This window comes from Myripristis murdjan, chromosome 16, assembly GCF_902150065.1.
Source record: "Myripristis murdjan chromosome 16, fMyrMur1.1, whole genome shotgun sequence".
Taxonomy (NCBI): Eukaryota; Metazoa; Chordata; class Actinopteri; order Holocentriformes; family Holocentridae; genus Myripristis; species Myripristis murdjan.
This window is the reverse complement of record NC_043995.1, coordinates 20991786-21013333: the sequence shown is the minus strand read 5'-3', so window position 1 is coordinate 21013333 and position 21548 is coordinate 20991786. Positions and strand designations below refer to the sequence as shown.

Below are 21548 nucleotides of genomic sequence, written 5' to 3'. Positions count from 1 at the left end.
TGGTGATCAATAAATGAAGCAGTCTGCGTCTGTTTTGTGTCAAGGGTTGTAGCAGCTGCTATCTAACAGAGAGCACCTGTGACCATGAGCGGGTTAACGCTGCCTGTCTGGCTGACAGCAGGATGGAGGGAGGGAAGGGAGCTTAAATGAGTGAGAGGCAGGGGGTAGAGGGGAGGAGGAGTGACAGAATGAGAGAGTGAATTAATTCAACCTTAGCCAGCCCTGATTGACACACCGTAGCAAACTGGCATGTACAAACACTCACAGTGACACAAAAGCCATGGAGAGAGAAAAGAGGAATGACATGTCCTTCTCCAGAAAGAGAAGTTTCACTTTTGGTGCATATGGAGGGTGAGTACGGACATCATTTGAGTCAATTAGTAGTGATGGGTGGAGGATTGCACACAGGTCAAACTTCATGTAGGCAGATGAATAATTAATGTTGTTTTTATCTGTAAGTGGTCTTATCTATGTAAAGTGGTCAGTTTACTTCTCTGAGCTGTTGCCACTTCCTTGTTTACAGTGTGGACAGATTTACATGTGGGGATGAAGCGAGGTGAGGGTTTATTTGCAGTTTATTCCTGTTGCTTTGATATCACTGCAGTCGGTTATTTCATACCTACACTAAAGCAAGTGTCGGATGAGAAGTGATGAGTTGTGCTTTTTCCTTGTGTAAATCCACCTGTTGCTGCAGACCTGAATCTGTCGAGCAGAACATACTGGATATTCTGGACTCTCCTGCCACTGAGACCAAGCCTTTCCTGTCTGCCGGCAGCAACCAGAGGGTGATATCATTATCTATTCAGCATTCACTTTACCATTTCATTTTAATTCAATATAAGCGATCCTTTCTTCCCGCGAAGCTGCCACGGCACTGAGTTATTCTAGTTTCTGTGTCAGGCATTTATCATGTTCCTCTTTTCTCCCCGTGTTTCTCCTTTCCTTTCTCTGTCTGTCCGACTCTCATCCCCCTCCTTTCTGTCTGCCATCTGCTGCCGGTTGTTCAATTCAGGGGACAGAGCTGTTTGAAATTATAGAAAAGCTGCAGGTGAGATTATGGTATAACTCCTCCTACAAGTGTGTGTCCAGTGATGTCTGAGCAGAGTTTTCTTATGATCAGTGCTCCTTTTCTCCCTCAGGGCAGTAGGATAGATGAGCAGCGATGCGCATTCCCTCCACCTCTGAAGGTAAGTTTTCATCCCTGCTATAGAGATAAATGTTAATCATATATACGGGTGTGTACGTGTGTGCTGACGCTGACCTTTCTACTACCATTTGTTTCCCCAAACAATAAAAGTGCACTACCAGAACACCAGACAAGGACAGACCCTCATCATTACTAAAGCTGCTCCTCTCTGTCTATTTCAGTCTCAGCTTTTAAAAATGGGTGGGGAGCTGCCCCTCATCCTGCCGCCAAAGCTGGGAGGCTACTGGATAGACCCCCCACTGGAGAAGCTTGTAGATGCGAGTCCCACCTTGTCCCGGCGTGGCCTGGACCCCGAGAGCTACGACATCATGGAGAGAGACAGCGAGGCCAAAATCTACCATGAGTTCTTCCACTCACGAGTTAGTGGCCTTAATCTAGCTCAAGGAGTCCATTTGTATCCTATTTGTTAGCTGAATTAAACCACTCCAAAAATTTGCTGTCTGTCATGAACCACTATTTTATTTGTTTAACCTTATTTGCACCATTTTCCTCCTTGTAGTATCATCACTCATTCACAGCAGTGGATCCCTCCTTGGGACCATTAGTTCTCTCAGTGTGTTTGGAGGAAGAGGAGAAGAGGCTGCGAGTGATACTAAGGTTCAATTTTTTAACAAATGTTTTTCACTTTTCTAGCACAAACTATGATTACTTTTGCATTTTCTAGTGATACTGCTTTTCCGTGAATACTTCTGTATACAACAGCAATGTTGACTCCTAGCAATACTGCATTGAAAAAATTAACAGAAATTGTCTTTCTTGTCTCACAGAATGAAGGAGTGCTCTTTGCATGGAGTTTTCTCTGTCTCTCTTTTTGCCAATATGCCCTCCGCTGCTGAGTTAGCAAAGGTATCAGATGCCACATTTTCACATTACACTGTTGATCACAATGCATCAGTTCGTGAAACAATAGCTGTCTGACCACAGAGCCACTCTCATATGTTTTTGTAGATGCTCTGTGACAGTGTGACTGTCTCCAGGTTTGAAGTAGTCAGCTATCTCAAGGTAATGCTCTGCCATATCCCTCCCTAACTTTAATGATGATTATCTTCAGTTCAAGCTTTATTTTGGAATTAAAGCCTGCAGAAGTAAAAATATATAAACACATAGAGATACAATATGAATTAATTTATTATAAAACAGTCTATGTGAACTCCACTTTTAGAAATTTATTCCTATGAAATGACCACACTCTAAACAATTCCTTTATCCCTTTCTTTCCCTCCCATTATTTCCATCCCTTACTATCACTCAGGCTCCAGAGCTCATAACAGCTTTTGATGAACACAGAGTGTCTCCTAACTTCAAGTTTGGCATATTGTACCAAAAGGATGGGCAGGTAAGAAATGGCTATACATCTCAGTGTTTTGTCTTCCTAAACAGACTGGTGTTATATATGTTCACTCGCTCTCAGACATGATGCCTTTGTTTCAGCTCACTGAGGAGGACATACTTAGTAACAATGAGGAAAGTGAGGAGTTTAAAGAGTTCCTCTCTATTTTGGGAGAGACAATTCAGCTGCAAGGCTTCACCGGGTAAACAGATTATGCTGACATGGCTTGAATGGAGAAATAACACATATGACGTGTAAAATCACATGATGTCTCACGCTCATTTTTTTTTTTTTACTCAGATTCAGAGGAGGTCTGGATGTGTGTCACGGCCAGACAGGAAGCGATGCAGTGTTCACTTCCTTCCATGGAAGAGAAATCATGTTCCATGTCGCTACTAAGCTGCCTTTCACAGAGGGTGACCCACAGCAGGTCAGGCCTTGATCTGTTCCTCACTAATGATTCACAAGACAGTCTTTCCCAAGTTGACTTCTTGGAATCCTTAACTTAATATTGCATAAGGATGTTTCAAAAATAAAAGATCAGTTGTAACAGACACTGACAGACTTTTGTTTTGCCTTCTCCACATCAACCCACACAGTTACAAAGAAAAAGACACATCGGTAATGACATCGTAGCTGTGGTCTACCAGGAAGGCCACACCCCTTTCCTATCCGATGTCATTAGCTCCCACTTTCTGCACTGTTTCCTGGTGGTGCGAAGGGTCCGAAGAGGGGAGGAGGAGGAGACAGGAACGGTAGCATACCAGGTGAGTGAAAAACAGCTCTGGTCTAGAAAAGATAATCTGTCATCCTCTTGTCTCAAATGAGGCAGACCTAAATCCTGCAAGTGTCTGAACTCTGCTGGAGGGATGGAGCACCATTTTTCCAAAAGATACTGCACATAGAGAGGGATATTATGGTAGGTCTGCAGTACACAAACTCCTTATTACATAGACAAATGTGCATTTGTGAGTTCAGTGGTGCAAAAAAACATCATCTCTCACCATGTTCTGGACAGGTGGTCAAGTACATGTGAATGTTTCAGGCCTGAATCCTAAACCCTAAATGAGGGAATATCTTCTGGAGCCATGGAGCTCCATCCCTCCAGTAGATTTTCAGAGACTTGCAGACTCTATGCCCAGGAACACTGAAGTTGTTCTGGGTTAGAGTTAGGGTTGCAGTGGCTTAACTCCACTAGTTTTTCCTTTTGTTTGTCATCCATGTGTATCTCCCCTTCACAGGTGTCTGTCACAGCCAGAGAGGATGTGCCCCCCTTTGGTCCGGTACTCCCAGATCCTCCCATCTTCACAAATGTAAGAAACAACAGCAACAGGCTCCTCTGATTCAACTGCATTGATTTGTCCTGCATAATTTAAAGAAGTGTAAATTCAGAAAAACAAGACATTCTTTCTATGAATAAATATGCCTCCAATAGATTGGAGTTCTTTCTTGTTTTGAATGTTCAGTAGAACTTGACTGCATATTTATTCACACATTCACAAGCATTTTTATTCACAGAAAGCATTCCTTGGTCATTTGTCACTTTATAACCCCACTACTAAAGACCAATTGTTCGGTTGTCTGATATTTTTTTCTACCATGAGTTCTCCAGCAGTGCTCTAATTTTATTATCACTGAGTATAAATTGATTATTAAGATGCTCTTGGTTTCCTCTGTCCTGTATTGTTAGCGTTCCCTGCTGAGAGAGTTCCTCCTGACCAAGCTCATCAATGCCGAGATTTCCTGCTATAAGGCAGAGAGATTCAGCCGACTGGAGGTGGATGGAGATACATCACAACATCTGTATTATACCTCTATAATATGCTCACTTTTTAACATGTTTATCATCTGATTCACTCCTCTCTGCCCCATGTGCTCTGCTGTGTGTCCTTCTCTCTTATGAAGCTACGCACTCGTTCATCGCTTCTGGAGAGCTTGCAGGCTGAGCTCTCCACCCGGTCCCAGTGCATGATGGGGGATCCAACACTGTCCTCTCTCCCGTCTTCTGAGGGTGTTAGAGGCGGCTCTGAGGGGAGTGGAGGCTTCATTGAAAACTTTAAGGTGAATGCCAGCACCTGTTGCTTTTCACATTTTAGATAATCACCCAAATATGACTATACTGGTTCCACCTCTAACTGGGTTAACACTTTTCCCTCTTAATCTCTGTCATTAGAGAGCCATCAGGGTGCGGAGCCATTCGTTTGAGACTCTTGGGGTACCAAAGAAGATTGGTGGGATTGTAACACAGAAGCCTAAGGTAAAATTTCAGACCAAGATGGAAAGTGTTGTTTGACTAAATAAATGCTTATTGAAAGTTTTGAGCTAATTTCATTGCTAATTTCCTTTACAGCTGAGTGAGAAGGATGGGGAGAGGTAAGGCTCACGAAATAAAAACAGGCAGTTTTTTTTCTTTCTGTGTGACTTGAGCCAGTAATACAGATAACCTTTTTCATTGCATTTCAGTGATAAATCTCCAGGAAATAAGACTCCCTTCACAGACAGCGTGGGACCTGCAGAGCTCAAAGACCAAGCCAGTCCTCAGGAGGAGACGTAAATAGAAATATTAATGTGTAGATTTTAGACTTTAATGTACATACTAAAATCACGATATAGCTATTTCTTGATAATCCCCGTGGATGACCTGTATGTAAATAGAGTGTAAAACCAAAGAGCATGCACTATTTTACTGTCATAGCAGTGATGTAGATTAATACAAAAAAATATTTCCATTGTATTTCAATGAAATGTATAACCTCTATAAAGGTGTGACGAAAGGCTAAAATAAAATAACTATTTAATAGTGTATGTTTGTCAATAAAAGTTGCATTTGTCCTTGGAGGTTACAGTCACGCCAGAAGATGGCAGTAATGTGTTTCTTGGTGTTTTTATCGAAACGGGGACAGAGGAAGTGTTGATGAAATGCAGAGTGCACGTATTATCAGACCGGAGGACAAGTGACTCCTGCAGACTGTCTGTACGAGTTGCAAATCTGCAGAGCGGCGTGCATCTAATTCAATAAAGGAAAACAGGTTAGCGGCTGCTCTGCGTGCACTGCTCGCGATCATTAAAGGTGATTTTGAGTGCAGTTTGGTGTGTGCTGATTTGCTGCAGGCCTGCACACAAGTTAACTTGGAGGACGGCTGTGAGCGCAGGTTGAACTCTGACACACTTTTAGGTCAGACATGCGATTGTGTTCAGAATTTTAAAACGCCTCACGTCTTTAGCCCACCTATTGCTTTCATTCACAAAACTGCACATTTCGACAGCGTCCAGGTTGTTGCAGCCAGTAACTAGAGGCTCCTCTGAAGATGTCCTCCAGGAAAGTGGTCGAGCTCTTCTATGATGTGGTGTCTCCATACTCCTGGCTTGGCTTTGAGGTTCGTACTTTTCTGATGCCCTCCTTTGGACAGAATTACATGAAAATAATTTTTTTTTTTTTTGCAATGCTCATGTGCGTTTATAGATCATGTGCCGGTACAGAAACGTGTGGAATATCGACCTCAGACTACGTCCTGCATTTTTGGGTGGCATCATGCAAGGGTCTGGTAAGCTTTACTGGGCTATTATAAGACCTATTGACTGTTCAGATGATAAGCTATAATATTTTCAGTGGACACTTTGACTTGTCGTGTTTTACATTGCAGTGTCTAAGTTATGTTTTCTTTTTATGACAGGCAATAAGCCCCCTGGATTGGTTCCAAACAAATTCCTGTACATGACCAAAGATCTGAACCGCCTGGCTCAGTATTTTGATGTTCCCCTGCAGGCCCCATCAGACCCCTTTGAGGCCATGTTCCAAAAAGGTACATGCCAGCAGCACTGTGTTAGAGATAGACTGATTATTTTTTGTTCATGTTTTTTTTTTTTTTTTTAATAGTTTAGGTTTTTGATTACCTTTGGACATTTATTTAATTGATACATCTGTCAGTTTAAAATATGTACTCTGCAGACAGAGCGCAGATCTACTCATGCAAACAGACACAAGCAAAGATTGACATTCAATAAATATTCATTTAATTTTGTGTCTCATTTGTTAGTGTTATTAATTTGTTATATTTTATCACATGCCCCAAAAACAAACAAACAAACCAACAAAAACAATAAAAAAACAACAACATCATGATATAGACATTAAATATCAGCCATCTGATTCCATGTGGTGGACAACACAGTCAGTGATAAACAAATTTTTTCTCTGACTGGATTTTTTTTTCTTTTCAGAACATGTTCAACTTTAGTCAAGCATTTTCCATTGAAAAACCCATATCAGTCGACCAGTAGACTGTATCAGTACTGTAAAGTGCATCTACTAGAAAAATGATATCCCTTCTGTGTTTGGTATATTGAGCAAAGTTATCACCAGCAGAGAGTATTATATCTTATTTATTTCCTTATCTCAGGCTCCCTGTCTGCGATGCGATTTGTGGCCGCGGTGCAAGAGAGAGAGAAGGATGGAGACAAGCAGGTGGAGCAGTTGTCTCGAGAGCTGTGGCGAAGAATCTGGAGTCAAGACAAAGACATCACTGAGTCTGCATCACTGTCCGAGGTACCAACTTATGCAGCCCCAAGCGGCTGGTTGCATTTGAGACGGGTGACTTTAGTCATAAAGCAGCACCATTTGGTTTATTACTGTCTCACTATTTTTTTCCCCAGGCAGCGGTGAAAGCAGGACTACCTGCCAGCGAGATTGAAGAACTGCTGAAGCTGTCCACCTCAAAGCAAATCAAAGACAAGCTGAAAAGTACAACACAGGAAGCTCTTGATCACGGGGTCAGTCAGATTCTGTTCTCCTTGTACAATAACTGGTGCCAATCATTTCATGAATGGGAATATTTTATGTTGTTGTTCACAAAACCTCTTCTCTTGTGTCTTTCCCAGGCATTCGGCTTCCCCCTAGTTGTCTGTCATGTAAATGGAAAAGCAGAGATGTTTTTTGGCTCAGATAGATTTGAGCTCATGGCCCACTGTATTGGTGAGCATGCTATGTCACATCTCTTTCTCTCCAAAAACATCCCCTCTGTTTCTTTTCTTTGGTCGTATTCTATTTCATTTCCTTGTATTCCCTTTCAGATGTGGTCACAAAAATACTGACTTTTGCATTCCTTTCTTTTCATTGTTGGTGTTTTTTTTCTTGATGACATTAGGAATTTAAGCGTTGTGATGAATGCAACTCATGCTTAAATAAATCACAATAATCTCTGTGAATTCCACATGACCCATGTCTTTCTTTTTTCTCTGTTTCAGGGGAGAATTGGATGGGACCTCAGCCCGGTAAATCAAGTGCCAAACTATGAACTGAAACTTGCCTTGAATCACCGTTGGTGTGCCAACAAATCCTGGGAGTTTTAAATCATTACTGATGTGTTGTAATTAGTTTTTTTCCCCCAAATACATTAACACTAAACATATTTGTTTGTGCTAGGCATCTTGAATGTATGTTCATGCTTAAAAATTTTCATTTGAATCTCATGAACGTAAATAATAAATAGTGCACACATACATGGTGGTGCAGGTGTTATTAACTATTAACTAAAGCTCCTTTTGAAATACAGTGTAGTGCGAGCTAACTAAGTGCTGCACAAACGACAAAGCTTGTAATACAGGTTCTTGGGCAGTGAGGGCCAGAAATACTTAACAAAAGGCTGAGGACTAAAAATGTATAGTAAAGCAGCAGGACCAGTTTTTCTAGTCCAAGAGGAGAAAGATGAGGCAGGCGTTGGTTGCCATACATTGGTAGGAAATCATACAATGTGAAAGAGAAAATCCCAGTAAAGGCAGGGTAAGACTAAAGACCACTGTAAGCTTGATAGCAGTGAATGTGATTCATCAGCACCCTAAATGAGATAGTGTGTGAGAGACAGACAGAGAGAGAGAGAGGAGGAAGAAGAACGAGGGAGAGAGACAAGAAGAAGAGGGTGGAGTTAAGAAAACACTGAAGGTGGAACTTAGACAAACAGAGAGCAGCACAGCGTTCCCCTGAGCCGGGCAAATCACCTGACAATAACAAGACAATGAACATCTGAACAGCACAGCTACACCTGGACTGCACCCATACATCAACACACTCGGCTGGGAAGATGTATGAAAACTGCCTGTTGACCAAATGAATGACAGAAGGGAACCCAGAGCATGATGATGTGTTAACTGGAACAAACATTTTCTCTGACATATAAAAGCCAATTGGCAGATTTGAGGTAAGGATTTTGCATGCTCTTGTCTGTGCCCTGTGTACTTTTGATGTCTGCAACACATAATTGTTGTTAATTGTTTTGTTTTCAGTCATTTTATCCATTGTGAAGGCGGTGCCCTGCTGTATGGATGTCTGCGGTGGCGTATAGTCATGAGAATTAGGTTTTGTTAATTCTTTTGCTGTGTGTCTCAGTCAAGGTACACTTATGGCATCTGTTGTATCAATGTGTTTGAACGGTGTCTGAGGACATACATATACGTTTCCCCTTTGTGTGTGTTGTGCGTCACTGGTGTCACTGTGTCAGAAATGCAGATGGACAGGTTAAGAGTCATCCCTGACACTTCAGGGCCAATAAAGAATTGCCATGTGTGCCTACCTGATACACACTTGTTATTTTTGTCCTTTCAATTATATCTGAGCCATCAATGAATGCAGACATGAGGCAACACCCAATCTATGCCACAACATAAGGATTGCACAGTTAACAGATATGTTACAATCTTTGTGTGTGTGACCATAGTGAAGGGTGTGACCAGTGGTTAAACTCGCTTTGTCATATTACTTTCACAAAAGGCCGCCACAGTGTTATTGCAGAGGATGGTAGATAGCCAGTGCTGTGAGTGACTCAGGATGAATTTGCACATGAAATGTTTGGTTTCTCCGTCAGTGTGCATATGTCCCGGATGTTTGCCATGCATCCAGTTTATTTAAGAGAGGGAGACATAATCAAATTAGCAGTTTCAGAGTTTTAATTTTGTTTGCTTTACTTCCTGGTGTTGGGACTGGAAGGAAAGGTTTGGCACTCTTCACTGGGAAATTAGACAATGTCTGAGGTTCCTGGTCTCAGTTACACCCAGACACCTTCTTATACTGATTACCAGAACGAGTCATGTTACAATTCACCGATGCTGCTCCAGTGGACGGTGGATTAAAAAAGGGATTCTGATCCATCATTTTCACTTCAGAATTCATTACTATCCATCACTCATGTGCACCCATCTAATTATCCACCATTTAGAAACTATCATAAGGCCATGATTTAAGAGCTTTTTGTGCATAATTTGAGTTTGAGTTGCAGACACTTCACAGCATTTCCTACAGGTATAAGAGTTCAAGTGTAGATGGAGGGTATGGATAAAATTGAATAACAGGAGGGATACTTAATCTCACAAGCCACTTATTCTCATCTTTTCTAACATTTTACAGGACGTCTTCATTGCCAATGGCAGACTACCGCTGTGAGCCAGGGAACACCATCTGTGGTAAGTTATCACCAGGCGGGTATTTCCAAAATCAAAAACTAGATAACCTTAAAAACAATGTTTGATAATATTCTTTAACAACTGTATTGATTATTAGCAATCATCATCATGCATGACTGAGTTATTTGCCCAAAGAGAACGATGACCTGGTTAAATGAGAATATCCACAGACATGACTGAGTTATATTCCTAAACCTAAGAGCCCTATTCAAGCTGGTGTCAACACAGACTTAGACTTAGACTTAGACTTCTTTTATTGTCATTGCACAAAAAAACACAGCAGTGAGATAGCATAGCATAATCTTTTTCAGTTATCCGACTAATCTTCTAATCCAGTTTTGTTGTGAAAAACAAAAAAAAATAACAGGAATGGAACTTGAATATTTTGGCTACTAGCCAGGTCGGGTCATTTGGGTGACTTCCCAATACCATTTGCCTTACCCACTACACTGACTCTGTTTATAGTGTAATTTTCTCATTTTCTACCAGCAACTATTCAGGATAAACAGGACAAACTGCCTAAAAGTTCTGCACCGCCATGCACTTGCTGAGTGATTTTGAGGATTTCCTTGTATGTCTGTTCCTTCCTTGTAGAGATCCGTGTGTATCAGCAGGAGGTGATTATTGTACCCATCTTGCTGCTGGCCAGCTTCCTGGTCACCCTGGTCTTCATCCTCTTGCTGCGCTTTTGTCCAGAGAAAGTAGATCGCATCCGGCCACAGGCCTCTAATGCGTCCAGGCCGCAATACCCCAGGAGAGTGCTGCATGGCATCGATGGTAAGAGAGAGGAACAAATGAAGTCAGGCTTAGGGCTGGGCTATGTAGTTTTAGGATTTTTTTCAGTGTCAGTAAATATCACCATATGACACGTACACAAAATCCTGTTCAGCAGTCATCCCACTGAACCAATTGTCACTCTTCAAATTGCTGACATAAGATTACAGGAACTATATGATCTATACTTAAATCAGCAAAAAATTTGTCCATATATGTATTTCTTGTTATGAGCAATGCACCTTATATTCTGCGCACCCTCACTAGGCATGACGTAGGTTTAAAGTAAATAAAGTCTTTTGCTTTTGGCATTTTTAGAAGGACTAACAGCTCTCTTTTTCTCAGTATTGACAGGAGTATTATAATGCTAATACTTGCAACTCCCTCTCTGTCCACAGCTCCACCAGGTATCAATGTCCTGGAGCATGAGAGTATAGCTCTGGACGTGCCCAGTTCCTACTCCACCTTCAATCCCCCACACACCTACTCCTCCAAAAACCTCTCCTTTGTGGACGCACCCTCTCTCCCACCCAGCCCCCACCACCAGTCCCTCAAGTTCAGTTTCACACCTACCGTCCAGCCCCGGGAGCTGCCCCGCCAGAGGCTGCCTGAGTCCTTCAATCTAGTCACCCCTCTGCCTGCTGCCTTCTCCCTGCGCTCTGACTCAGCAGTCTCCCTCTATAGAGCCCGTATGGAAAACAGGAATGTGGTCCTGCGAGTGCTCAACGGTGAGAGGAACTAAAACTTCACTGAATTTCATACAGTGTATATCGCTGTTGAAAAGGGTTTCTAACTCAGTAGAACACATCAGCAAAGTTGCCTTGGACCTCATACTGAAGGGCATATTCACCTGGTTTCTAGGACATGGCAGCTACAGTATATGTACAATAACTTACTGAAGGTGGTCCTTTTTCACTCTCTTCTCCCTGCCATCCCTATCCTCTTCAGACTCTGCTGATGCCAAAGAGAGACACAACTTCCTGGGCTTTGCATCTTTCCTGGCCCAGCTGGGACCGCATGCCTTCCTGCCAGAGCTTCTCGGGGTGGTGTCTCTGCGGGCCCCTCTGGTGACGGTGGTGGAGGAGCTGGAGAACAGAGACCTGCTAAGCTTCCTGTGGCGATGTCGCCAGGTAGGGAGGACTGTTTCTCCAAAGATATACTCTGTTAGTGTGTGTTAGGTTATTGTCTATTAGTGTTCTTGCAAAGGGCAAAGGAAAATAATGACAAGCTGTGTGCACTGAATGATTTATCCTTTCATCAGTAAGTGGAAAAGAGTAGCACAACATGACTTCCTTTTTTTTTTTTTTTTTTCTTTCAGGAGCATGTGGATCCTCCATGTGAGATGACTGAGAGACGAATCTTTACCATGGCAAAACAGGTGGCTTCAGCTCTGGTCAGTATGCTAATATAGGATGCACATTTCCTTTAAGCCACATGTTTGACTTTCAAATAAACGTCATGCGAGATGATGTAAGTTAAACAGTAACCTATTCTTCATCTCAGCAGTGATACAGGATGTTTTCCCTCTGTTTTGTCTGTGATTTTATTTGAGAGCCACCTACTAATTTTTATTTTCCCATGCTTTTAATTTCAGTACAGATGAATTGAACTGAACTGAAGGGATAAAAGACAATAGTACTATGCTGAAGCTTTAGACACATACTACAGAGTTTCAATAACTGACTGACTGCTCATCACAATGTCTTATCCTATCAAACAGGAGTTCCTTCATAGCAAAGATCTACTCCACGGCAACATCCGTGCTCGCAGCGTACTAGTCAGTGGGCAGTACACAGCCAAGCTTTGGGGCCTGAATGGCGTCTACACAAGGAAAAACAAAAGTGCCACCCAGAGTGATGAACCTAGCATGAAGAAATGGCAGGCCCCAGAGCTGTTAGCCAGGAGATCTGCCAGCCAGAGCAGTGATGTGTGAGTGTTTTTTTTTTTTTTTTTTTAATAGCTCAGTGTTGAAATGCCATTATCAGTTAGCTATTAATATCTATAGTTTATCCTCATGTACAAATCTCGCTGTAAAATAATTAACAAAGTTTTAGAAAATATTCACAGTGCTAAATAAAATGTGGAACAGTGTTAAACATATGTACATTAACTGGACTTGTACTGGAGGTGTGAGTTGTTATTTATTTGTCTCTGTGTTCCTCTCTAGCTGGTCATTTGGCGTCCTATTGTATGAAATGGCGACACTGGGTAAGTTGAACTCTCACTTGAACTAGTGATTGGAGCTATCCAACCACGAGTGATTTTAAAATCGGTTGTAAGAATAATACATCTTAGTTTATTTACTGAATAACTGAGATTGTCTACTACTGTATGTGTACCCACTTTCTCCCCAGGTGAAGCCCCTTTTGCAGAAATCCCAGTTAATGAACTTCTACAGTTCCACCAACGAGGCAAAACACTGAAAAAGCCATCTCACTGCTCTAACACACTGTAAGTATCCACTGTGTGTTCCAAATAATCTACAACCAACCCCAATTCATCAGTTATACTCCCTGTTTTTATGACTGGTGTATTAAAGAGCTTATTATCTTCACTGAACCGCTGTATTCTGTATCTTTCTCAGATACTCCCTAATCAAGGTCTGCTGCCAATGGAAGGAGCAGGATCGACCCTCGCTGGCTGATGTCAGCCGCAAGCTCCTCTCAGGAGAGAAGAGTGCCTCTGACAAAGTCCTCAAGGTGCCTGAGCCGATTAACATTGAGCACTACCTGCAGGAGGCAGGATATGGGGAGTCCAACAGCTACACTGTTTTGTGATTACCGCCTGTGCCAGCAGAGGAAATGCACTTTGCTTAGGGCCTAATTCCCCAATGATCCACTTTGAAAACATGAGGTATTACAGTTCAAAACAATATCTTTATAGGTATAACAATAAAAGGTGCTCAAACTTTGAGTGCTTTGGGCATTGGACCTGTCCTTGTTTCCTTCAAGTACCCTGTTACTTCAGGCTCCCATAAGTTAAATGAGCATAGCCTCTATGTGCTAAAGAAATACTTTTGGGAACCATTCAGCTTTCCTCTCTAAGACCTCATTCATGTGTTTTTTTTTTTGTTTTGTTTTGTTTTGTTTTTTTTGCCGAATCTGACAATGCCTTGTAGGATCTGTGAAAACCAGCTGAAGACTTGTGTAAAGTAACATTTTATTGTAGCTGGACTAAGATATGTAAACATGACCAAAACACAGCTGCTGCATCTTCAGCTTGCATCTGATGACACTGTGTATATGAAGGTTGACAAGTCTTGTTTACAACCTGAAGTCATTGTATAATATGTAATATATAAGTTATAATCTGTATTTTTATGATTTGTATCTCTGGCTAAGTTGGGGATAGGAATACCACATTAAGGACTCATGTAATGTCTAGTATGTTCATTGCAGTGTCATTAAACTGAATTGTTTGATAAAGTTTACCTGATAACTTACCTTAGGCTACGCCATCATTTCCTCTATTCATTATTTATGAGCAAAAATTAAAGTCATATTGCTTGCACAAACTCGAATGTGAATAAATAAATCCTTGCAAGGTTTCGTACGACCCTTTCAGTTGCAAGTGGATACCACAAGAGGAAAGGACGTATGTCCAGTAACAGGCATTGTTTATTGGCAGTACTGCATACAGGTAGACAGAGCACTTCCACTTCCAGAGCCCTTGAAAGAGCAAACCATGAGGAATACCTATTTTCAGGTAGTTAAGTCGATTAAAGCTACTAAAACTCACTACGTCATATCCATGAAAAAATAACTTTGATTGTAGTACAAAATGACAAAGATACAAAACTAAATTACATAACTGGTAAAATAAAAATAATAAAAAAAAACACCAGGCTTTTTGAGTGTCCTTTCCTTTATATGATTGGAGCCTGGACTGAATGCCTTGTATGGTAAAAAACAAACAAACAAACAAAAAAACTGCTACTTTAAAAACAAAACATTTTGAAATGAAATGGACTGTTGTTGGTAGTAACACTACTAAAGTTAAAGCACCATTTGAAATACAGCAAGAAGGCAACGTTTCGTTTTTACCTCATGGATGAACTGTCCTAGCTAGCAGAACTAGCACCGATTGCTGCAGGTTGTCAGATTTGCAGGTTCACACGAGTATACATACATAATGTCTCTACTAACAGTGAAAAACAGACAAACACTGTATCCCTCTCTACTAACATGGATACTTCAGACTGTTTAAACCCCCATGCTCACCACTCACATCAATACACATAACATGTTTTTGCACATTCAATGTCCAGAGAGTCTAAGCAAATTGTCCATCCCCATTTTTCCAGAAAACTGATGATGCACCACTGAATGACAAACTCCTTTGTTACTGTCCCCGTTGGTCTCAGTTTTCACTTCTTATTCGTAGAGGAACATGTCCTATGTACTGATTCCACAATTCCAGTGAGAAGTCAACAATGAGGAAAAGATCTTTGTGTCTTTCCTCTGGACAGCCTCACTCTCGCAGGTTGTTGATGGAGGCACAGATCTTCAGTGCAGGACCCAGTTTGATATTCATGGTGGATATGAGGTGATCCTCTCGCAGTAGCAGCAGAGCTTGCCCATCTATTTCCTGGGAGAGGAACTGTGCAGCCAGCTCCTCACAGCCTGGACACATAAAAACCCCACCTTGTTATGATGTGGTAAAGAACGATGAATGCCACTCAATTCTCAAAATAAAACTTAAAAATGCCTCAGGAGTTTAGGACAATTCTTTCAGTCCATCATATTCTAAAATATAAGAGCATTTTGATCTACTGTTCATATTTTTATGTTTATTTGACATCAAAACATTAGACTGAAGACAGGTATTTAAAAATGTTATTTTAATTCTATGGGTTAATAGTCTTGGCATGAAACTGAGAGGTTTTATCCCTCCTCAGCCTCATCCTTAACATTAATAAACAAAGTGGTGTGCCCTCCCATTTGAAAATGCATAGTCTGCCTTTAAAATTAACCAAAAATGTATTTGATCAAAGACCACCAACCTTGAAGTGAAGAGATAAACCTGCAGACTTCTTCCACGCTCCAGTGAGCAGGAGTGGCTGGTAAAAAGTTGGCCCCGTCCAATGGGAGGCTGCCAGGAGCTGAGCTGTCAGACTGAGGTGCGCTGTGGGCAGGTCTTGGGCAGGAGAGGGAAGAGCTTGGGGAAAGTGAAGGAGAATCGTCCTCTTCTTCCTCTTCTCCATCGCTGGATGCATCCTCTGAGCGACTAGAATCAGAGCGACACTACACCCAGAGAATGGAGATCCAAAAACAAAAGCCAGCAATTAGATCTCACAGAATCAGCTGCACTTGTTGGTACAATTACCAGATTTTTAATTACAGATCTCACCTTTACAGGTAGATGCCTGCCTGACATTTTAGTACAGGCAATCTCAGAACTGCTCCTGCGAGGAGGACCTCTGCGCTTAACAATGCTGTCGGTGGGTGCTGGAGGTGGTGGAGGCCCTGCACCCGCTCTCCCTCTGCTTGTCCTGAAGTGCTGACTGCAGCTAACGTTATACCTGTAGGTCCAGGAGCAGAGTCAATACTGAGGATATTTCAATACATAGTATCATATCATTTTCCATTACAGTTCTAGACTGTCATGGACATGGACATGGACAAGAGTATGCATGTTTTCATTCCAGCCAAACACTACACAAGATGATGTTAGTGATTTACTACCCCTCTCTGGTTAATGGTGCACAGATCAGTAAAAATCACCTAGTTTAATCTTTAGATGGGACGAAATCTGCAGACTGTTACCATGCCAGAGCACATTAGTGCCTGTCCTTGGTGAATGACATATTTTTCAACAGTTGAAGGAATGACAGTTATCAGATCAATCTCTTGTTTCATTACCAGACCTGGTAACACAATGTAATGTACTGTATTTATGACAGTACAAAACAAGACAGTTCAGCATAATTAAGAATGTAAATGAAAACTGAATGAGTCAAAGGGAACTGTACCTTTTCGCACAAGTCTTGGAGCAGAACCTCTTTGATCCTCTAAACTGGCTGGCAGGAGCAAGACTCTCACAGTACTCGCACTTCAACACTTTGGACAAAATAGGAAACATAAACAGCATTATACATTTCAGTACAAAGTAACCACAAATTAACATTTAAGGTATGATTCAAGATTTCAAAAACAACAGCAACCCTTACTTGCTGGTCCATTCTCTGTGCGACCAACCATGGCAAAATCTCTGTCCTTGAGAAGTCCAGCAACCTGTCAACCAAAAGCAAGAAATGCTTTCATGCTTAAATTTATACTCACTAAATTCATCGTCATCCCAAATTGATTGAATTAACATGAAATGCTTAATATTATATCGAGGTGCACTTACAGGGAAAGGTTCAGCTCCCTCCTGGATGACAAATCCCTCTATGAGGTGGGTGAGGACTTGAGGTTTGACCACTGCCTGGGGGACAGGAGCTCTGTCTTTGTCCCCATGGCCCACTCTTGACAAGGGCAGAGGCAGGGACAGGGTGGGAGGAGATGAGAAGGTTGCTGCAGGAGGAACTAGTGGAAATGAGTGAAACAAGGAACTGAATGAGCTTTCAACTGTATTTCTAGATTCATGGCTACAATTTGCCCGCGCTGCCTCTGTGGTTTTTATGTACACAATCTGAAGATGCCAAATGACATACCAGAGTCCTTTGTTGGGGCGGGGGATAGAGGAGGAGCAGAGTCTCTCACTGGAGCAACAGAATCTGTTGTTTCTGCTGCCATCTCATTGTTTGCATCCGAGTCAGACTTCCTCTTCAGGGAGCCAGCAGCATGTTTTGTCTTAAGGCATCAGAGAAAATAAGAAGAATGTGTTAGGCTCATCCTTACACATAATCAAAGGAATATCTGCTGTTACCAAACAAACACTAGTTTCAATGGATGACCTTACCATGGTGACACCACTATTATTGGAGGCTGTGCTGGCATTCACACCAGCTGTATTTTCCTGGGCTGTGGTGCTCCGTGTCTGGGCCAAGGCCAGAGCCTGTACATTTCCAGCTATGCCCTGTCTGGCTCCCACCAACTGGACAGGGATGTGGGGAGGGTGGTGACCCCCCGTGTTGGCCTGGCTGTTACTAGGAGGGGCTGGGAGAATGGGTGGTGGGTGTCGAGGGGGCAGCTGGACAGGTAGGCGGTGTCCCTGAGCTGTCTTAGGCTGGATGGGCACAGGGCCTTTCTCTGCAGTAGCATTAGCCTGTTGTAGGGGCTGTACCACGAGAGTCTGAGTATTGACATTGGCTTTAGGGGCCACTGAACCAATGGGGTAGCCCTGGGTGGAGGTAGGAACATTTGAGGTGGGCACCAGGATGTGTGTCACAGTGGCAGCAGGGGTAACTGTAGTTACTGCTCTGGCCTGGCAGAGTCCAGAAGGGGACAGGAGGAGCTGGGAGAGAGGCAGTGCTGGAGAGGAAGAGGAGGATGAGGAGGGAGCTACAGAGGCAGCAGGAGTAACAGTCATGGTAGCCTGGTTTCCAGTCTTCACAGCCATACTGTTGGCGGTGGACTGCTGGGTGTAGCTGGACATCTGCTTAGCCATTTGTTGTTGCTGTTGCGGTTGCACTTGCTGTTGCTGAGCTGTCTGGGGGAATGACGGTTGTTGCTGTTGACCTAAAGGAAAATTTGTGTTGTCTTTCCTCTCTGGAAACTCAGACTTAACAGCAGGGGCCCTAGGAGTGGAGGCACAGTGTAGGGCCAGGTTCTGCACCTAAAAGATAAAGAATGGAGTGAGCTGGTATGAGAAGCATGTGAGAAAAGTGGCAGGGGGAGTAAATGATGGAGTCAAGTAGTGTTCCCACAAGAATAATTTCTCAGAATCTGAATAACAATCTGACTACATGTAAACAACTCAGACTTCACATTGCAGATAAATAGTCCTCAAACCTGATCATTGTCAGTCTGAGCACTGGCAGGGGTAGGAGAGACTTCTTGCTGTTGCTGAGGCTGTTGTTGTTGTTGTTGTTGCTGCTGCTGCTGCTGGGGCTGTTGCTGGGCAACTGTTGCTACAGTAGCTGTTGCTGTACCACCAGGCATGAAGATGAGCTGAGAAGCAAGGGGAGCCCTGAGAGAGCGGTTGACCTGTGTAAGACAGAGTAAGAGATTGTCAGTCTTTAATTGCAGACATATAAATTTGGTGCATCTCCTGAGTGGTACATACAAAACTAAAACTTCAGTCTAACACTTAACTTTTAGTTAGGGTCCAAACCTTTTCTACAACATACATGCATGTCAATAAATTGTGACTGAAAACATAAGATTATCTTTTTTCCCATTTTATCTTGCAAACATCCTTACAAACATCCTTGATAAGCTGGTGATAAGCTGTCATTGCTGTAGTGTTTCACTTTGCAATCAGGCTGTATCATCGATATTGTGGTGTCTTTTTTTGGGGGGGGATTTCCTTTTGATGACTTTTCCTTTTGATATGATGACTGTAGTGCTTCTTTAAGTACTGTTGTTAATGTTGTCTGGTCAGCCATGGTGGCTATAACTGCTACCAAAAACTACTAAAGAACTACTGATGTAAAACGCATTACTTGTGTGTAAGATGATCTCTCCCAGGAAAGACTTTCACAACACTTGTTTTGAGCAGCAAACACAAAGGCTTCCATGAAATGGTTATATCACTACTGCATTAATCAGTCAGTTATACAGTCAATTACAACATACACATATTTATATGAAAGTGTCATGATTATTGCTTTAAAATGGCAACACTACATGACAACTCACCCTAAGATACATCTGCCCCTGTCCTGCTGAATTCCCACCCAGCAAAACTGACTGGTTTAGAGCTGTTGTTGTTGCAGATGTGGCTGGGCCAAGGGGCCGGGGATTGGTCATGGTCCCCCCTCCGGACGTGGTGCTAAGGTTGACCTGAGACAAACAGAAAACCATACGTTTTGATCAAACCTACTACGTATTTTTGTAATGTAACTGGAATTGGTAAAGTGTTTGAGAAAATAATTAACATAAACATTACAGTGGTTGTGGCCTGGGACACGCTGTTATTTGGAGAGTTGGACTGACGACTAGCTGCAAGTGTAGCCTAGAGTAAAGAGAGATATTAGAGGGATAGAATGTGCTCCTTCAAATTAGCAATGTTTTGTATACTAGCTGATCACAGTTTTTCAATCCCATAATCACTTACCTGCTGCACAGCAGCCAGATTGTGGAGTTGGGCACTGCTGATCTGCTGCTGCAGCATGAGCTGCTGGAAGTATTGAGCTGCATTAGGCTGTCTCTGTAGTGCCTGGAGGGCCTAAAAATATGCACATACAGAAACACAAATCCGTAATCAACTTATCAAAAATGTTTGATTCACACTGCTCTTTTATGTTTGTCATATGGAGTCGTCCCCATATCTATGCCTTAGCTCCCACACACATAAACCAACACAAACACTGACCTGTACAGCCTGCCTCTCATATAGAGACATGTGGGCTATCTGTGGTGGGCGGGAATTCCCACTTGTCTGAGCATTTCCATTGGTGGAGCCCGTGTTTTGGTCTTCACCACCATCCATACTGGGTACTAAAAACACAGGAGGCACTCAGTGACTACAAAATTGAGTTGCAAACAGTACAAGTGATAGCATGTAATGCATGTTATGAAAAATGTCATCATTTATAAAGAAAAAAAAAGATACATCTTAATAAGACTGCATACTAAACATGCAGTTTGGTATACTTCCAATGACTGGGGCCTAAAAACTGTTTGACAGTTCTGATATTATAGCTACTGCTCAATCGAAGTCATATCAACTCAGCAGCCTTGAAGTGTCTCAGGCTTCAGCTTGGAAGATGTACTCACTGCCACAGCTCGACTAGCCGTGGCAAGCAAGTGGTTTGTGGTATTTCCATTAGCAGAGTAGGTGTCAACATGATAGATGGATGCGAGGGAAAGGGCAACATGGAGGGAGGGACAAAACATAAGTGAGCAAGTAGCTACACAGCAATGGCTAACGCTGGCTACACTAGCGAGAGCGCACTCCAAACAAAAATGTAACCTACCGGACATGAACATCTTCTCAACATCTGTAACTAACCCTACACGGGTAAATAGTGGACAAAACACAGAGAACAGCGAAACCAACTGAGATAAACGAGAGCCAGCGAGCTGTTAACACTGACGTTTAATAGCTGCTGTAGCGCTAACTCAACATTAGCGTGCTAGTTAGCTGCCTACCTAGGAACGCTACCGGAGCTAACGTTAGCCAGCTACTTTAAGGCAACAGCAGCAGCTAGCTCACCGCTAGCCGGCTATCGCCTCTGCTATAAGGTTGCATTTGATGGCTGACTGGCATTGCAATGTGTTTACCTTTGCTTGATATTTTTTGCCGTTTCTGTTAATGTAAATATCTACTGTTTGGCTCTTCAATCTCAGCAGAATTTGCAAACAACGACAAACCCTTCAGGGGTTTTGGCTCCAACGAAGCCCCGCCCCCCGCAGCGCCTCTTCCGGTGGAGGAGCGTCACGGCGCTGAGGAGGAGAGAGCCAATCCGTCTGATGAGTTTATCTATCTATCTATCTATCTATCTATCTATCTATCTATCTATCTATCTATCTATAAATCCATACAGAATCAAAAGGTTACCGGGAAATCAAAGATATACTGCTTTTTATGTGAGTTGAAAGGATATATAAGGAGTATCAAACTTATAAACACCAAAAAATTAATGAAGCTGTCTGCACTGTAATCTGTAATGTGATCTCCTATGATGTATTCTTATTCTCTAATGATTTTATATAAATGGAGTCTATTTTTTCCCAG

At 42.3% G+C, this 21548-nt stretch overlaps 4 protein-coding genes across 7 annotated transcripts; 3 read left to right on the top strand and 1 right to left on the bottom strand.

The window, feature by feature from the left end:
* The first annotated feature begins 280 nt into the window (after positions 1-280).
* Positions 281-5229, top strand: rap1gapl (RAP1 GTPase activating protein-like). The gene is made up of 19 exons (XM_030073142.1): positions 281-351; positions 524-556; positions 695-785; positions 1013-1048; positions 1140-1187; positions 1369-1566; positions 1707-1804; positions 1975-2053; positions 2156-2209; positions 2460-2543; positions 2639-2739; positions 2838-2967; positions 3137-3304; positions 3779-3850; positions 4228-4314; positions 4443-4598; positions 4711-4794; positions 4888-4910; positions 5001-5229. Exons 1-19 carry the CDS (start codon positions 281-283, stop codon positions 5089-5091), a joined length of 1704 nt encoding a protein of 567 aa, XP_029929002.1. The 3' UTR covers positions 5092-5229.
* Positions 5230-5440: 211 nt separating this feature from the next.
* On the top strand, positions 5441-8036 carry LOC115374272 (glutathione S-transferase kappa 1). 3 transcript variants are annotated; one of them, XM_030073124.1, is made up of 8 exons: positions 5441-5566; positions 5804-5914; positions 6001-6082; positions 6212-6340; positions 6938-7083; positions 7191-7307; positions 7416-7509; positions 7782-8036. In XM_030073124.1, exons 2-8 carry the CDS (start codon positions 5846-5848, stop codon positions 7829-7831), a joined length of 687 nt encoding a protein of 228 aa, XP_029928984.1. In that variant the 5' UTR covers positions 5441-5566; positions 5804-5845; the 3' UTR covers positions 7832-8036. The 3 variants fall into 3 exon arrangements, with proteins under 3 accessions (XP_029928984.1, XP_029928985.1, XP_029928983.1); XM_030073125.1 differs by having other exon boundaries at positions 5467-5607; XM_030073123.1 differs by having other exon boundaries at positions 5467-5712.
* Positions 8037-8176: 140 nt separating this feature from the next.
* On the top strand, positions 8177-14306 carry styk1b (serine/threonine/tyrosine kinase 1b). Its single transcript, XM_030073065.1, has 10 exons — positions 8177-8731; positions 9934-9989; positions 10584-10766; positions 11162-11491; positions 11712-11893; positions 12082-12156; positions 12484-12692; positions 12931-12971; positions 13118-13214; positions 13348-14306. Exons 2-10 carry the CDS (start codon positions 9950-9952, stop codon positions 13538-13540), a joined length of 1350 nt encoding a protein of 449 aa, XP_029928925.1. The 5' UTR covers positions 8177-8731; positions 9934-9949; the 3' UTR covers positions 13541-14306.
* A 56-nt stretch (positions 14307-14362) lies between these two features.
* phc1 (polyhomeotic homolog 1) lies at positions 14363-21242 on the bottom strand. 2 transcript variants are annotated; one of them, XM_030072997.1, is made up of 14 exons: positions 21095-21242; positions 20184-20308; positions 19926-20036; positions 19758-19823; positions 19508-19651; positions 18659-18853; positions 17667-18482; positions 17419-17557; positions 17115-17290; positions 16933-16996; positions 16735-16822; positions 16113-16284; positions 15766-16006; positions 14363-15385 (listed from the first exon to the last, which is right to left on the bottom strand). In XM_030072997.1, exons 2-14 carry the CDS (start codon positions 20298-20300, stop codon positions 15234-15236), a joined length of 2481 nt encoding a protein of 826 aa, XP_029928857.1. In that variant the 5' UTR covers positions 20301-20308; positions 21095-21242; the 3' UTR covers positions 14363-15233. The 2 variants fall into 2 exon arrangements, with proteins under 2 accessions (XP_029928857.1, XP_029928858.1); XM_030072998.1 differs by having other exon boundaries at positions 17115-17278.
* Positions 21243-21548: the final 306 nt, after the last annotated feature.

Bases quoted from the DNA above. Each gene is read 5' to 3' on its own strand.
- rap1gapl (XM_030073142.1), top strand. From the start codon at position 281: ATGGAGAGAGAAAAGAGGAATGACATGTCCTTCTCCAGAAAGAGAAGT. The intron at 1,049-1,139 runs GTGAGATTATGG...TTTCTCCCTCAG, and splicing joins AAATTATAGAAAAGCTGCAG to GGCAGTAGGATAGATGAGCA. The intron at 1,188-1,368 runs GTAAGTTTTCAT...TGTCTATTTCAG, and splicing joins CATTCCCTCCACCTCTGAAG to TCTCAGCTTTTAAAAATGGG.
- LOC115374272 (XM_030073124.1), top strand. From the start codon at position 5,846: ATGTCCTCCAGGAAAGTGGTCGAGCTCTTCTATGATGTGGTGTCTCCA. The intron at 5,915-6,000 runs GTTCGTACTTTT...GTGCGTTTATAG, and splicing joins ACTCCTGGCTTGGCTTTGAG to ATCATGTGCCGGTACAGAAA. The intron at 6,341-6,937 runs GTACATGCCAGC...TCCTTATCTCAG, and splicing joins TGAGGCCATGTTCCAAAAAG to GCTCCCTGTCTGCGATGCGA.
- styk1b (XM_030073065.1), top strand. From the start codon at position 9,950: ATGGCAGACTACCGCTGTGAGCCAGGGAACACCATCTGTG. The intron at 10,767-11,161 runs GTAAGAGAGAGG...CTCTGTCCACAG, and splicing joins AGTGCTGCATGGCATCGATG to CTCCACCAGGTATCAATGTC. The intron at 11,492-11,711 runs GTGAGAGGAACT...TATCCTCTTCAG, and splicing joins GGTCCTGCGAGTGCTCAACG to ACTCTGCTGATGCCAAAGAG.
- phc1 (XM_030072997.1), bottom strand. From the start codon at position 20,300: ATGGATGGTGGTGAAGACCAAAACACGGGCTCCACCAATGGAAATGCT. The intron at 17,558-17,666 runs GTAAGGTCATCC...TGATGCCTTAAG, and splicing joins ATAATAGTGGTGTCACCATG to ACAAAACATGCTGCTGGCTC. The intron at 15,386-15,765 runs GTTGGTGGTCTT...TTATGTGTCCAG, and splicing joins GTTTATCTCTTCACTTCAAG to GCTGTGAGGAGCTGGCTGCA.